Raw genomic sequence first — 17488 nt, forward strand, 5'->3', positions numbered from 1 at the left:
TTCTGAATATCAGGCATATAGGGTGGTTTGAGATCTAAAAATTCAGCTTCCTGTCCTGAAAAGCAGCAGGAATCTTTCCCGCTCAAAGCATAGATGGACAAAAGCCATGCGTTCAAAAGAGAACTGCTCATGTATATCATTGTCCAGCCTTTTTGTGAGAGACAGCATCATCTTAAGAGCGTTGTGTGTGTTTTAGTAAAAAACCTGCTCTGAGTCCATTGAATGGCATGAAACAGAAGGCGACCATTCAAGTCCAGCAGCCCTTGGATTTGAAAACATCTTATTCTTGTCTTGCCTGTAGTTCAGAGGGAAACTTATTCAAATCTCCTTTAAACACATACCTACTTCTTGGCATGAAATGCCAAGGTTTCTGGCACTGGAATGTTTCTAGCTATGAAGGCTGACAGCACCTAGCTGCAGATGCCACACTGCTCCCTGTTTGTCAGATGAAGAGAGAAGTCAAGGACTCTAGAGATTATTCCCTTTGACAACTGCCCTGATCTGCGGAGATCTGGAGAGGCTGTCTTTCTTCAGAACTGCAACCCAGGACCATCTGGCGAGCTGGTAATACCTTAGGAATGAATAGTAAGGAGTAATCCTGTTTTAGTTAGCTTGAGAAAGAGAATATGGGGGCTCTGCATCTCTAAATATTAACATGCAGTATGTCCCTTGCAGACCAACATCTATATACTAAACCCTCTCTCTCATTCTCTCCCTTTCCTAATATTTGGTCCTCTTCTGAAAATGGCTTGCACTTGCCATTTAGCTCCCTGCTACTGATCTAATTTGGCCTGCGACCCAAAGGCCCTTAAACCTAGCAAATGGGCCTCCCCACATGGGAGCAGAGTTGCAACTTGGAATAGAAGGAATGAAACATCAAGGAAAAGGCGTGGGGGAGGAGACGTTTCCTCTGGGCTAGAGGGAAAAACCTCCTCGGAAGCCGCAAAGCCCTGACTGTTTAGCCATGTGGAGCATTTTAATTAAACTCAGAAACATCTCTTTCCCTGAAGCACCTTGGGGAGATGGGTGGGATGCAGAAGTGGTTCAGGAACTCCACAGCGCGATGTCATGCTGGCACTTGCTCAGGAGATAAATCACCAAGATTACCGGGACCTTGAAAGGCGCATGTGTATCTGCTCTTCTGTATTGCCCTCCGCTTAATTAAAATGCTTTTCCGTAATGAAATAATGTTATCGCAGATGCAGGGAGGAGAAATGAAGGAAACTCGTTTAAACTCATTAAATGGAGGCAGCGTTACCTGGATAGAACAGTGCTCTGGGGGCAGGGGGTGCCTCTCCGCCCCCTACTCCACCCTTGTAGTAAGTCAACTGGGATGTGGGATGGCTTCCCATAGGGCAGAAAGGAAAGTGAAGCAGAACTTCATCTAGGATAAATTAATGCAAGGGATTAGAAGGGCATGGAGCCAGGGTGGTGTAGCCTGTTAGTGGGAGAGTCCTGTGATAAGCAGATTTGAACATACCAATGCACGGGTACCTGCTTGCATCTCTGGCATACAGTAATGGTTGAGAGCTTGAGCTATAAATTAGGAAGTCCCTGGTTTGAATCTCACCCCTAGGTGGCCTTAGGCAATCCAGTCACACCCTCAGTTTTTCTGCCCCCCCCCATCTACCGTATGGGAGATATCAATACTGGCTTATCCTACAGGTTTATTGTAAGGGTTACCACTGGAAAACGTATGCGAAGTGCTCTGAACACTTGCAAGTACCATACAAATGCTTATTATTGTTATCAGGCCGTTAAGTGTTCTGAATAGGTTTTTAGTTTAGTTTATTGTGTTAGCTAAAGGCCTTAATAACCAGCATAGAATTCAGCTGCTATATGCAGATGAAACAGATATCTCATAACACTGCTGTCCAAATAAAAACAATGTCCATTTTAACTAATTCAGTTTGGAGCAGAGAAATCAGTATTTCAAGTCATTGGAGGGGGGGCAGGGGAAAGAATATAAATAGTGATAAAAGTTAAAGAATAATGTGGTTTTTAAAAAGACTTGGTTTATGAAGAAAAGGGAACCAAAGCCTTTCAATTACCTGAGGCCAGAAGAGCAAAGCTGCTGCTTTTCCAACAATTTAATTGCAGTAATATGCAGATCTCATAACTAGATAATAGCTTTCTGACAGCAGAGAGAACTTTTTCTGATGCCATTGATATGTTATACTTTTTCACCCCACCACCAAGATTAATTTTCATAGTGGAAAAAGTAATGTGTAAAATAACCTTCAGATGCCCAGTTTTTATTATTCAGATATGTTTTGAGACATTGAAGTACAATAGCAAACCGCTATTATACTGCCCTGCAACTAAACAAGATGTTTCTTTGTAGTGTTAGAACCTGCTTCAAGCACCAGAATACGATATAGAAATAAGAAGCTAAATTGCATGAGAGAGATGCTTACAGCAGGGATCACCAACATAGTGCCTGTGAATGAGCCTGTAGAAGCCTTCCCTGGCGTCCACCAGATCCTCCCACCCACCCCAGCTGAAGTTCAGCTTGAAAGAAGCATTCTGTTCTGTTGTGGCCAATAGAATAGGTTGCGCCTTTGTCTCATTTCTTTAATGTAATCATAGACCCGAACAAAATAAAAGCAACGACCATAAAATAAAATGGGTTGTGATGCATATATAGATATATGATACAATATGTCAGGAATATTAAAATGTGGAAATTAAAAACAAGTCAAAAGGAATGTTATAAATAAATAACATAACCAAATTAAAAACTGTAACAGCAGCTGTACAGGATAGGTTTAATCAGGGGAGATTCTGGAGGCAGAAGGAGAAAACTAGTCATAATCTCTGTGGCTGGAAATCTTGAGAGGATCTTGAGAAAATAGGAGTAACCAATCTAATTTGGTCGTTAGAAGAGGCTGCTGCTGCGGCTGTTGTGTGGCACCCAGAAACGTTTGCAAAAAGTAGGTAGCGAAGGAGCAAAGAGAGAACTTGGGGTGTTGAAGTAACACACACGTTACTGCTTATAACCTAAAACCACAACAGTGTAATGGATGCTGCCTTCTGCTTCCCCACAGCTGCTCACGGAAGGACCGATGTGAAAGAGCTGATGAACCTCAGCGCTTTGCTTCAGATCTACGCCAGTGCGTCCAGCTCACCATCCAGCCCAAGAACATATCGGTCACCATGTCAGAAGTCCCGGTAGGTGGCTTAGCTTCACTTTGGTTGGCCTTGCTTAATGCCAGTACATTTCTTTAGGATGTTGAGTCCGTCTGGAACAGTCTGGGTTTTGGAGAAGGTGCACTATGTGGTCTTTGTTCTTAGATCTTTTGTCTTAATGAACCATGGAGCAGGTGTTCGCTTGTTTTCTGTGTGTGACATTCTCCTTCCTGTTGTCTCAGCTGGTTCTGCAGGCCCGGAATGTCCCTGATCTCTCTGCTGGCGTGAACTGCTCATTTGAAGATTTTACAGAGTCTGAAAGTCGCATTGAAGATGGCAAGATCTACTGTAGTTCTCCTTCTGCAAAAGATGTCATCCCTATTACCAGAGGGCGAGGTGAGTTTGGGGTTTCTTGACAGCTTGCACCAATGGAGTCCAGAGCAAAAGTTCTGGGGGGTAGGATATTTGATTACATACTTCAGAGAACATGAGTTTTCAAAAAAAAACAAAACAAAAACAACCCCATTTGAGTAACACAATAGCTGAGCTAATATCTCTCAGTTTATTTATTGCCGTGATGTAAGATGCTATGGATTATCCAGGTTATTTTTAAACCTGTTTGCTGCTGTGGGAAGGCTCTTTCTACTGTGCTTGTGTATGTGATTTTGAGAGTATTCATATCCTATAATGCTGAGGGGGAATTGTAAGTTGTAGGCACCTTGGGGTGCACTTCCCCCTCCATTGGTATTTGTAGAGTGAAAATAGACATTAATTTCCCTTGAAGGAGCTGAAGTGGCACAAAGGTGGAGCCAACCGCATCCTCTGCAGTGCGGTTGAATCTGGCTTTCACTCTGGACAGCCAAGAACGTGAACTATGCAAAAGTATTTTTCTCTTTCTGTCTTCATGGAAGGCAGACCGTCTAGACCTTTGTGCCATGGAAGGCTGTCCTTTGCTCAGTTCAGATAGCATGTCATAGGGGGACGGGCAAGGGAAAGACTAGACCGTGTGAGAAATGAACATAATATTTTAGCTGCAGTTCATTCATTTTCAGCTTTGTATTCTTGTTATACAAAAGCGTGCCTAGACATTCCGTTGTTGTGCCCATAACCTAGGTTTAAGGTGCCATTTAGCTCCTAGCTTTCATATCTCAGTTTATAACACTGGTTCTCACTATAACTGGGGATAGCAACATGAGACTGGTCCAGTGGTTTACTTGGGCTGATTACTGAGTAAGGCATAATTGTTACACACCTCCTAGATTCCTGGCCTCAATATGATCAGTAACCCACTGGTTTCCCAATAATTCCACAAGAGGCTCCTAAATTTGACAAAGTCAGATTCCCTCCTTACCTGTGGAGGTAGTAGAAAGCCAAAGGTTAACTCTGAACTAGGCAGTTGGAGGCCTCTGGTACTCTTCTTCCACCTGTCACTTTACTTAGATGCTGAGCAAGATCACCTATCCTCTGCATCCTGCTAGATTTTTAGTGCAGGTCAATCACACTTCTCTTCAACATCAATAAACTAGTGTTTTTGTCCGCTAACTAGGATTCATTGGAACTGCCCCTCAGCTCAAACAAAGTCACTGCAAGCCTCACTCATTTGCGTGCTGCCAAACCCTGCACTATGTTTTCCCAGATGCCCATGCTGCTATTTCTCTCTTTAATATCTGATCTATTTTCTGCCTGTTTTCTGTTCTAGGCGACAAGCGAGTGGTAAAGCTCTACCTCAAATCCAAGGAGACTGGGAAGAAGTTTGCAGCTGTGGATTTTGTCTTTTATAACTGCAGTGTTCACCAATCGTAAGTGATATAAAAGAACTTCCCCTCCTCTGGTTTTTGAGCTTATTCTGGGAGAAAGCTGCAAATAGCATGTGGCAGACATAATAAAACTGGGGAGAAAGGCAGATGTGTGCAGTGTAAAATCTTGTTAAATACAGAGGGGGGTATTTGGGGGTTGCCACACTTATTGTAAGGAAAGCCAAGCCACCTTGCCTTGCTGTTAAAGTTTGCTTTGGGCAAGAAGCTGCTTGGGCATCAGAAACCACATCAAGCTGAGAGGATTATCCTTTTCTTTTGTCTTGGTGAAAAGAAACTGCACTGTGTTCATTCACAATGGTTTAGTCAGGAGCATCTGAGTAAACAGGTTTAGCAAAATTGCCGGACCTCAATGACTCTGTGTGTGTGTGTGTGTGTGTGTGTGTGTGTTTTGCTCTGCTTTCCAATTGGAAGTGTAATTTCGCCTGCAGAACCCTATTTATGAATTCTTACCCATGAGGAGAACTTGGGTATCTCCAGTTGAAAGGATCAAATAACAGTTGGAGTGAAAGACTTCTTCCAGGGACCTTAGAGACCCCCTGCCTCTCAGATTAGACATTACTGGGCTAGATGAGCAAAGTGTCTGGCCTGCTAGAAAGCAGCTTCCCATGTTTCCTGTGTAGGTGTGAATTGATGATTGGTAGCACTGTTTGATCTGACAGCATCTGCTAGAGGCCTAACCTCATGTATAGCTTTAATACAGCCCATCAGCGCCCAGCAGGTTCTAATTTAGAACCTCATTTTCATATAAGCTGCACTGTAAAATAATAGCCAGTTTCTCATATTGAAAACTATAAAAAACTAAATCTGTGATCTCCCAATGTTTATGCTTTACAGCAATCTGTAGAAGGGAGCGACCTCTGTGGCATCAAGTGTTTCTGTGCAGAAAGCCAAATAGGGCAAAACTGTCAGTGCTACCCAGAAGGGAGCGTTTGCATGCTGGAGATGCTGGATCCCAGGCTGCAATGGTGAAATGGAACATTCTGGTTACCGAAGGCATTTGTTAAGAGTTTCTCCAAATGAAATAAACAAGGCCTTACCTTTGGCATCTGCTTTCATTGTGCCTTTGCATGCTAAGGGTGCCATATCTCATCCGTAATGGGGTTGTGGTATGATCTCTGAAAGGAAGGATTTTCTGTGCCCGAGTAACCGGTCTGAATGCTTCTACCGAACACTGCTACAGTTCAGTCATTTGGTTTTTGTTGCCTGTTTGTAGCTTTCATAGCCCCAGCCCTGTCCTACAGCCTCTAGGGCAGTGGAGGGCATGACTATACTGAAGCCACACCATGTCAAAGTACATAAGCCAGTCTGGGAACAGCCAGCTGGAAAGATTAGGTTGATGGTTCATTATTTCCCCTTAAATAAAATATTTAGAAAAATGCATGAAAGATGGGTTTCTGTTTTGGAGAATCATCCTGACCAGCGGTAGGCAACCTAAGGCCTGTGGGTCTTCTCAATCTGGCCCATGGACGGTCCGGGAATCAGCATGTTTTTACATGAGTAGAATGTGTCCTTTAATTTAAAATGCATCTCAGGGTTATTTCTGGGGCATAGGAATTTGTTTATGTCCCCCCAAATAGTCCAGCCCCCCACATGGTCTGAGGGATGGTGGACTGGCCCACAGCTGAAAAAGGTTGCTGACCCCTGCCCTACACCATGTATGAGATGGCCCTCCTTGCTCCCAACCAGGGGTGGGTTGGGCTGACTGTGGGTGCTGGCACATGCTGATGACTTCACGCAAAGGCATCATGTGCTTACCAGCTAGCCCGGTAACTGGCTGGGGGTGAGGGGTGTGCCCATTTAAATCCCACACAGAGAATGCACAGTAGGGGGAAGAGTGTGATAGAGGAGAGGAAAAGAGAGGAGGAGAGAGTGGGGGTAGCAATATTGTGTATTCAGACTATTTCTCGAATATAGGCCATCCAGGGAGATAACCAGAAGGGCAATAAATACAATCTTAACCACTTAGGTGTTTTGGTATTGCTTTTTTGTTTTCCAGATAGGAGTGCAGGTTAAGTACAGATTAAGGTGGTTTCGATGTGCCCTTCCCCAGGGAGCATACGTTAAAGAGCTAAAACATCCTATACTTTTAAATGTGACTTTGTAGGCTTGCTAAATTACTTGACTGACCCTTGGGCTGTGTTCAAATGTAGTGGTTTGGAGAAAATGGCATCACAGGTGTAATGGGGAGGACTAGTGAACCATATGTGGCCATCCTCCATCACACCTGGGTTTCCTATCCATGATTACAGTATTATGAGAATTAAGTTTCAGTGAGCTTTGTGCTTATGTGTTCTCCCATTCTCTGGTGCGACTGTGAGGAGGAGATGGGAATTTTCTTACGCTTTCTTGACAGTTTAGTTATTGCACAAATCCTAAACTGTGGTTTATTTTATCTATGGTTAGTTGAAATAAGTCAGCCTCATAAACTGTGGTTTGAAGTTGGCTTGTTTCATCAAACCATAGTTATATTTAGCCACAGTTTGTCTGGTTGCTGGTGACACAAGCAGCAGTTAGTTGTAAAAAAATTGAAGCAAAAGCTTCAATTTGAGAGCCAGTGTGGTGTAGTGGTTAAGAGCGGTAGTCTCGTAATCTGGGGAACCGGGTTCGCGTCCCCGCTCCTCCACCTGCAGCTACTGGGTGACCTTGGGCCAGTCACACTTCTTTGAAGTCTCTCAGCCCCACTCACCTCACAGAGTGTTTGTTGTGGGGGAGGAAGGGAAAGGAGATTGTTAGCCGCTTTGAGACTCCTTCAGGTAGTGATAAAGTGGGATATCAAATCCAAACTCTTCTTCCTCTTCTTCTTCTTCCAGGCTCCAGAGAAGGGGGGTAGTGCAGGAGTCCGGGGTTTGCTGAGGCTTGTTATGATTTAGCATTACATTGGAATTTAATGTTGAAGTTCAGATTACTGAGTAACCTATAATTCTAGTCATACAGTTACAGTGCGATAGGTTGGGAAGATTAATGGGCAGGAGAAAATAATAATCAAACAATTAGAAGGGGTAGCCTGAAGCTATTCTGCATAAAATGGCTTCAAAGGCGTCTCTTCACACAAGATGAATTCTTTAAACTTTAAAAAGGAAGGAGCAGCCAAGAGACGGAAGAATCCCAAAAGGTGCCAAGATACCAGAAGTGAAACCTGCTATTTCAATATTGAGGCCTGCTGGTGAAATGTCTGTGAGGAAAGGCGGGGGGGGGGGGAGGAAGAGAGCCTGCGGGGGCCTGCCTAGACTTGTCTGCTGGGAAGATGCTCTTATCCAGGAGCATGCTCTAGTCTAGGGTATAAAAGTTGGACAGCAGGTTGGAGCAGTCAGGACTCTGATCTGGGCAACAGAGTCTGTAATATGCACAAAGGAATGTCCCATCAAGGCCCTTTCTGACACGGAGGAGATGCCAAGTCTGCTGCTGGGAAATTATTCCCACCTGCCGTTCCTTCAGAGAGCAGATCGTGTCACCTGGGGGGGTGGGGGGAAGAGAGGAGGCAAGGATTCTCTTGAGCTAGATTTTCTGCCTTACCAAGGTTTTCTTACCTTGGGTTTCTTCGAAATATTTCTTACTCAGTCTTTCACGTTTGTTCGATCTTGACAGTTGGATAAGTTTTGTCACAGGCAGGGTTCCAGTTCAATTTGGTGTTCAGGTTCACGTCTGACCTGTTAAATCTGAAGCTCTCTTTCACCCACATTGGCTAAAATGCAGGATCTAAAAAGAAGTCATAATCTTTCCTTTCCTTTTCACATAAGTTGGTGAAATTTGCAGGAAAATGGAGCCTTTCTAGGGTGGGTTAAGCCTGCCAAATTTCAGGGAGATCCAGCCAGTGTTTTCTGTGTTTGCTTGTTGGGAACCTTTAAAGAGTTTTTTTCTTAAACATGGAAAAGTATCTAACTTCTATATTTTCTGCCAGAACTGGATTCATTTTGTTGTCATAGCTGCCCCTTCTGAGGGAATGATGTGTGCCAAATTTCAGAAAAATAGGCACAGTGGTTCTCCTACAAGGGCTGACTGTTTTGAGGTGGGGATATGGAAATCGCATTCCCTTCCCTAATTTTGTTGCTGGACAATCAGGGGGACATACGAGAGAGGTTTCCCTTGGTAAAATAAAAAACTTTCCAGAATTCAGACAAATAAAGGTTATTGTGCAGCGAAATGATTTTACCTCCTTTTTTTTAGAAACTGAAAAAAATCACCTCACAATTCGAGGTACACTCGGAGCCAATACATATGCCTGGTATATACCACTGTTTGACACAAATACCCAATAAAAAAAGTAAATGTGGTTTTAAAAAACCAAAAGTTGTCTCTTTAAACTAGAACATTGCAGGCCAAGCACAATGAGACTTTTTTTAAAAAAATGTAATGTATGCAGAACATAAAAAGCAGAATAACCTGCAGTTAAGCAGGAACTGAGGCTGATTTATAGCCAGGTTGAATTTTAATTTTAGATGAATTATTTTAAAAAGCAAATTATGGTTGTATTAATATTTATAAAATCAATTTAGAGCTATTGATGACAGTGGTTGTTTATAATCGGGTTTTTTTGCTTTGTCTCATTCTTGCCTTGCTGTCTTTGGGGTTTAAAGGTCTTCACAAAGACCAATCATGGAAAAAAGAAATATTAGTCACCATGTACTAGATGCAACCAGTTAGCAATCCAATTGGAACTGCACTTGTCTGCAAATAATTCCCCATGCCTCTTGCTAAGTGAATTGCTTAAGCAAAACACTTCCTGTGTCTTTCCAAGCACAGTTGCCTACTAATGCCAGTAGTGTCTTTTTGTAACATTTTCTAAAAACCCAAACAAGATGCTCTGTTTCTTTAGCCTTAACTTCTCCCCCCCCCCCCAAACTATGTTAATCTTGGCTAGGCTTCTAAACTATGCACACGTACTAGCCTGTTTTCCAAGCTGAGGAATGTAGGGTCTGGCCTCATCTCTAAAAGGAGGCTTGTGGAGGAAAATCAGATTCTAAGTCATATTATGCCTCACATTTTCAGGGACCAATTCATTATCTGTCAGGCAATAACTAGTGCTATACATACAGAGTGGGGAACGTAAGCAGAACTGTGGTTAACTGGACCAAAGGTCATCCAGTCCATGGTTGTGCTTCAAACAGCAGCCATACAGATGTGTCTGAGTGCTTGCTAACGTAGCATCAAGGCAACAGCACTCTTCTGTTGCTTGTCCTCAGCAGCTAGAATCACAGGCATAACAGTCGCCATGGTTGATAACCATTAAAAGACTTACCCTTCATGAAGAGCCATGTGACTGCGTGTGTGTGTGTGTGTGTGTGTATATATATATATATATATATATGCAGGTTTTGGTGTCCTCGGGTGTCTTCCCATGTAAAAGTTGGGGTGTCTAGGCGACGTTTCGACGAGGTCTCACTCGTCATCTTCAGGCTGGTGCTTTCGGCTTCTTGTTACTGGAACAGAGCAGGATCCTCGTCGAAACGTCGCCTAGACACCCCAACTTTTACACGGGAAGACACCCGAGGACACCAAAACCTGCATTCCTGTACCCGTGAAAATCTACGAAAGCAAATATATATATATATATATATATATATATATATATATATATATATATATATATATATATTTGTGTAGGCTCTGTGGGTATTAAAAGGCGCACCTGGCAGCAGTTGCAGATTGGTTTTTGTCTGTGACCTACAAGTGCTACATGTTTCTTGGATATGTTTTGACACGACCACTTTCCTGGTGGTCCCGTTAGCACTTAGCGGCCACCTTTCTGGCCCGCTGCTGCAAAACCATTATTCGTGAGGTTTAGTTTCTAAAAGGTAGCTTTTCAGTGTCTTTGACATAACCCCTGGGGTCCCCATGACTTCTGGCATGTTGGCTACTGACAGGTTAGTTTGTTCCGTTTCATTTTTAGAATATTTGTTTATTGAGGTTTTCAATTAAGTACTGACAAAATGGATAATGTAAGAAAGCAATAGCACCAACGTGCACTTAAACGGAGACATAAATTAACATGAACATTTCTGTTTGATCACTTATTTGCCATAGCATAGTGGTGGGGCATCCTGGAAAGCTGCTGTTAAGTGTAGGCAATACTGAACTGTATGGACCAGTGGCCTGACTGTATAAAGCAGACCCATATTTGTTGAATATTTCTGTCTCTGTGTGCTCACTTTAGTTTCTTTGTTTTGATTTATTAGTTGCTGGTGGGTTTTTTTTTAAATGATGTTTGGTAAATTAGTTATTTTTAAGTCTATTTAATACATTTTATAGATTTTGGTGTGGGTTTTGTTTTTTAATAATGTATATGCTACTTCTGTAAGCCGCTTTGAATCCCCGCACCCACCCTGGGCAGGATAGAAGTTTTAAAAATATTTGAAATCAATCATAAATAAAATTTAAGGGTCAAGAAGTTTTAAAGCATTTTAAAATGTGGTTCCCACGTGTCAGAATTCTTTTTTTCTGCCAAGAAACATGACAGTATGCAAGATGGTACACTACATTTAAACATTGTTTATGGGCAGGCCAACTCAGTGGGTATCTTTTGCGTTTAGTAGGCTTTTGAGATCGGGATCAAGAGCAATTTGCCTCTCAATGAGGCTAATGTTCTTTCTGTGGAGTTTTCTGATCACTGGGCATTGTGTTTAACTTTTATTATCTGGGCAGCCAGGTGCATGAAAGTTATCAAATCACTTCTCTGCTCAAGACTGAATGTTTTATAAGTGATGTTCAAATGATTAAAGGGAATCAGAAAAATCAGAACCATCCAAATGTCTAATTTGGACAAAGCTGGCACTGTTAGTTGGCACCAGCTGAAGAACTGGCCTAGTATGTATTCATCAGTCCTCCCAAGCCTCCAAGTGTTTGCAAGGTAAATAGCTTTCAAAAACTGGCTGCTTGCACAGTGTATCAAGTGGCCTTGCGCTCTCTCTCTCTCTCTCTCTCTCTCTCTCTCTCTCACACACACACACACACACATTTTGGAAGACATGGGTTCCTTGTATATTTCACAGGACTGCCAGCAACTTAAAGGAATGTAGCAGGTTCTGTGGAAGATTCCCCAAAACTGATTCCAGCAAACCTTTAAAAGCTCTTGGGACATAGGTTCAGTCCCTGAGAATGCTAGTCTGTATCGGATGTAGCACAGTGGAACAATTAGAGGGTTTTTTTTGTTGGTTTTAGATATTGTAGTGAGTTGTAGAGGAGAAAATAGTCTATTAGATCTCATAGAACAGGAGTTGCCAATATGATGCCTTCCAGATGTTGCAGACTACAACTGCCATCAACCACAGCTTACATGTCCAGTGGAATGGGATGATGGGTGGCTGTAGGCCAGTATTTCCCGACCTTTGGTCTCCAGCTGTTTTGGGGCTACAATTCACATCATCCCTGACCATAGTTAAATGCTAAGCACATGTTTTAGCTTTATGTGTGAATCAGGCTACTGTTAGCATCTCCTGCTGGATAAAATTAAGTTTTTTCACTTCCAAACCTTTTAAAACATGGCCAACTGGGTTAAAACACCATAGAGTTTTTTTTATTATATATTCAATTCTGATTTCCAGCATACCTTCTGAAAAGGGGAGAATACTGATATAGGGAAGAGAGGTTTACAGTAACTTTTGGAGGGGGGGAAACCTGCTCTAGCTATTAGTCAAGGGAAATGGGGAAGCTTTGAGTCCTTCTTGCTAAGTACCTCATGAATTGAGGACAGGGTTACACTTTGGTTACAACCCCCCCAGTGTGGTGCTATGTGTTGAGCTTGTCAATATTTTCTATATGCTGAAAAAAAGAGAGGTGGAGGTGGAACAGCTCTCATGTCTTGCATTGTGCTTTTGGTAAGAGGAATTGTCATGGTGGTAGGAATTAGACTCCTATCGCACCTCTAAATACAGATTATCCAGTTCCCACCAAAGGCTTGTTGCCTGTTGTGACACGGTTACCCCACAAGACGTTTGTCAAGGCCAGACCTTTGCTACATGTAGGGAGTTTGTGGGAAATGATCTAGCTGTGTGTTAAAAACCTGGAAAAAGAGAAACCAGCTGTCTGATTTTAAGCATGGTTTGGCACACAAGATGTTTTTGCAAAGCCTGTTATGAATTCCCCCCGCCCTGTGTGATGAAGCCGTAACTATTAGATGCTGCTTGATTAGATGCAACCAAGTTTCTCTGATGTTGCTGCTCCTATGATAATGATGATGGTGATGATGATTTCAATTTCTTGCCCACCATTCCAACAGGAGGTTCCAGAACGGGTTACCACAATTTAAAAATACAATATTGAAAACTGTTAAAGCAAATGACAAACAAAAGTTGCCAGTTAAACGACAGCTGTTGGTCAGAAAAGTAAGACTAAGTTCTGGCACTGTAGAATGTCCTAAGACTATTTGCTATGTATGCCTGTGTTTCTTTCAAACACATTTTCATTCTTTAGCATCTACAGAAGTGTGCAGAGTTTGCTTGTGCTTACAGAGATGCCAGGATCTTCTGCAACCCTCACTTTGATTAGATTTCTCTCTCCCACCATATCATGTAGAAAGTTGATCATATGCTATCACATGATTTGTTTGTTTCAGTCCCTGTTTGGTCTATAGTTTGCAGGACAATAATACAGCTGGGATGGCAGAGATATTAAGCAACCATACAGTTGCTCTTGTCTTCACCAAACTATTCTGTTTTGTGGGTGGGAATATAGCCTGATCTTCAGGGAAACAAATCATGATGGTTTCGTCCTCCTATAAGTGCTTCCAATGGAGATAACTTTGTGGTTACTCAAGGCAGCTTAAAGAGGATCCAGTTGGGTTCTGATGCTCTGGTTCAATCACATCTTGTCCAGAATCTGAATGCACAGGTGTAGTGATCCTCTTTGTTAAAGGCTTAAGCTTCATCTTCAGAGTGTCCTCCAGGAAACAGAGTCCTCTTTGTAGATAAAGGAACTTTAAGCTTCATGTCTTTTATCAGCCTTGCTAAAGACTAGCTGTGCTCTCCAGCTAGGAAGGTAGATGAGAAAGATGTTTTGCGGAAGAGGCTGGGGTCCCAGGAAGAAAAGAAACAAGAGACTATAAATACCTTATGTCCTGGGAGAGGTGCGTCTGAAAAGAGAAATCCTCAGAGCTCAAATAACTAGATTTGCAGAAGGAAGAATTAATCAGTATGAATACAGGGCTGTATCTAATGTGAGCTTATAGAAACAGAGGAACTGCCAGAGCCTAATATCGGATCTCTAAGGGTGGCCAGTCTCATGTGCAGATACTTTGGAGGAGTTAAGCCATATTTTGTTTCCTTTAGGCACTTCAAGTGTGTGCTTTTGGCACATAGCCAGAAAAATGCGGAGACATTGGAAATGTTATATTTAAATACTGTGCTGGTGGTATTTTAAAAAACCACATGTATACACTGTCCCTTATAGGGTTCCCTTGTGTGCCTCAACTGCCTTTTTGGGGTAAGCTGTTCTCTTCTCGTGCCAGCTGCATGAAAAAGAAGGTGCAGGATAGACCAGCCCTATGTGGTAGCCCATCACAATTATGATGTTGTGTCCAGTACTTACTGGGAAGGAGGCTCAGAATGTCTCCATCCAAGCCAAAACTATGATACACATGGTGAGGGGCTTGGGTGCAACCTGAGCACAGTGCAAAATGAAAGAAGATACAGCGGAGTCCCATGGGGTTGCCTTTCGTTTTCCCTTAGGAGCGGCACTGCCAGAATTGGAAACAACAACTTTCCAAGAGAAGTTGCTCAGGGAGTGATGCTTCCAAGCAGGAAGCAGCCCATGAAGTTCCTTGTGCGCCACTTTTCATCTGGCTCTGGGAGGTTCAGAGATGGGTGCGACCTGTGTGCTGCCCATTTGGCTATGCCTGTATTGGAACAGAAATAAATATGGGGATTGGTGTGTGTGTGTGTGTGTGTGTGTGTGTGTGTTATTCAACAAGCAATAAAGCGGAAGAATAGCCACTGGGGGTGGGTTGGGATATAGGGATATCCGTATTTCCAGCAACCACATCAGGGAAAAGTAGCCAAAGAGAAGAGTAGCTTACTGTTTCTAAATTTAGGGATGGGGAAGTGGGGATGAAGATGCTGCATTTGAATGAAATAGATTTTTCTTACTAAGTTTTTATTAGGAATGTCAAATTCGTACATCACTGGGGACTGTGTGGCAGCAACAGGAGTTGGTGAAGGGGCTACTCAAGACTAGAGATGGGAAGGCCTGGGGGGGGACAGAAAAATTGGGGGGAGACCAGGTTTCCCCCCGCCCCCGTTTCCCCCCAAAGTTGCTTTTTTCTAGAAAAATTGAAAAAAACAGTTTGATGTAGTTTGAATATTCCACACATCTCCCCCCCCCATTTTCCCCTGGAAAAAAACAGGAAAAAACCTGCCCCCCCCCAATTTTTCCAGTTTTCCCCCAGGCCTTCCCATCTCTACTCAAGACATTCTTGAGTCTCTGCTCAAACCTGCTACATTGTTGCATTTATTTATTTTTATAAGAAAAATGCTTTTGAAATAGAGGCAGACATGGTATGCTTTGCAAGGTTTCCTGGCAAGTGAATAATGACTTCTTAACCATTCACATAACTTGCTATCCCTGCCCTAAGATGTCTTTGTTACCATTAGGTTTTCCACCACTTTTTAAGAGTAGTAGAAAAGCTCCTTGCCTATATTCATTTCCTGTCCCTTGGATTTTGTAGTGATGCAGCTCAGCTGACAAACCCACAAACTTACAACTAAACAAGATGATTTAAAACCAGTCCTGTGATAACAACTGCTGAAGTCTCCCACTACCAAAAAACAAAAAAAACCCTCTCTGCCTGGATGAGATAATGCTGATATTGTTGTTTTTTTTTTTAATCAGAGCATAAAATTAGTATGACCTGGCCTCTTAGAGCCATTCATATGATTTACATACTTCTTATATAAGATTTTTATGCTGATTTTTCATGGCTATCTGGGCAAAGGTCACAAGCAACACAAAGAATATCTTCTAGTCTGAAATGCGTCACTTGTAAATGTTTAAGCAGGATAGAATTTAGATTCCATTTTTAATTGGGTTAATATCATCTCTCCCCCCCAATGTGTAGGATGTGTGTGCGAAATCCAAAAACATCCAGGGGAGGGGTGGGCTTACCTCTAAACACCAGAGGTTCAAGCTTTTCCTTTTTTGAACAAGTAAGTAGGCTTTGTCACTGTTTCAAGGAAAGGATTGACTTCTCTAGTGGCACTCCCTTTGAAATTTGGGACAAATGTCTCATGGGAATGATCCCATGTCACAATGTAGTGTTGTATTCCCATAAATGTTCTTGCATGCGGCGGGGGGAGATGGCTGCTCCCATTGGCCAAGTCACTCTAGAAAAACTACACTAGTACTTCAGAAAAACAACAACATATATTTCCCAGCATACCTGGCATAGCAGTGTTCGGCCCTAACAGTGTTGGATTTGGAGGAGGGAGTAAAGGATTGGGCAAGAAAAAAGGGACAGGAGCTTGTGTTTTGATCTGTTACTGCTTTGGTTATGTTACTCTATAGCAGGGGTATGCAACATGGTGCCCTCCAAAATCATAGAAACATTGAATTGTAGAGTTGGAAGGGCCCTGAGGGCAATCTGCTCCAATACCTGCAGTGCTGTTGGTCTTCAGTTCCCATCAGCATGGTCAATAGCAAGGAATGATGGCAACTGTAGTTCAATATCTGAATGATGCAACATCTGATACCCCTGTTTTATAGATTGTGCTTATAATAAATCCCCATGGAGCTATTGTTTCTGTTTGTTAGTATGCTATATATTTTTGTGTTTTTATGTTGTAAAGTATAATCCATCTTGTTATCTTTGGGTGAAAGACAGTATTCAAATTTAATCAATAAAATATAAAAATAATTAAAATACAGTTGGGTGTTGCAGATTGGCTGGGACCATACTCTGCAGCATATTCAGCATAATTTTGCCCTGCTTTTTAGAGAGATGGACAAATCCCCAGCAAAGATAAGGAGAACTATCTATATTCTCACATCAACTGGGACAGCTTCTTGGACATCCGGGGGGGGGGCAGGGGGGAATGAAATGCATGCTAATTATGCTACCAGTTCCTGCTGCTAGTTCCTGGCACTAATTAAGGCTTCATCAGACCTTTCATCCTCCATCTATGAAAATTAATAGAAGAAAATACAATGATACTTATTGTTTCATAAGTACCTAAAAATATCCCAAGGCAGTATCCAAAATGGTCCTACAGTGCCACATGTAAGGTATAATAAAACGCTACGGAAAAATAGTCTTAAAAGAAGCGCTGGAGATCCTTAAAACCCTCTACAGCAGAGCCATCTATGCAGATGCTTTTTCTATCAGTATGCATCATGTATGTAATTTTCCTTTCCAATACAGCTGTCGTGTTTAACATATGCTTGTAAAAGTACTTGCCCCTTTCCTCTCTGAATTTTTTCCTTCTCTGGCTTGGCTTGTATATAGATATGTTGCTTCAGGCAACGCACTGCTCTCTCGCCCCTTCACAGAGTCTTTGTAGCACCCAATACGACAGAACCGAAAATTGCTTATATTGCTTATGTAAAATACTCGTATTATT

At 42.3% G+C, this 17488-nt stretch overlaps 1 protein-coding gene across 4 annotated transcripts in view; it reads left to right on the forward strand.

Annotated features, from left to right (window-relative positions):
- The window catches only part of PLXNA1 (plexin A1), a 311748-nt gene that overhangs the window by 170506 nt on the left and 123754 nt on the right, over nucleotides 1-17488 (forward strand). For all 4 annotated transcript variants that reach the window (XM_081900456.1, XM_081900454.1, XM_081900457.1 and 1 more), the window contains exons 6-8: nucleotides 3048-3171; nucleotides 3372-3525; nucleotides 4829-4928. In XM_081900456.1, the coding sequence (XP_081756582.1) occupies nucleotides 3048-3171; nucleotides 3372-3525; nucleotides 4829-4928 (378 nt within the window). The remainder of the gene's footprint in view (nucleotides 1-3047; nucleotides 3172-3371; nucleotides 3526-4828; nucleotides 4929-17488) is intronic.

The sequence above is a fragment of the Podarcis melisellensis genome (genome assembly GCF_964234715.1).
Source record: "Podarcis melisellensis genome assembly, chromosome: 2".
NCBI classification, from domain to species: domain Eukaryota; kingdom Metazoa; phylum Chordata; class Lepidosauria; order Squamata; family Lacertidae; genus Podarcis; species Podarcis melisellensis.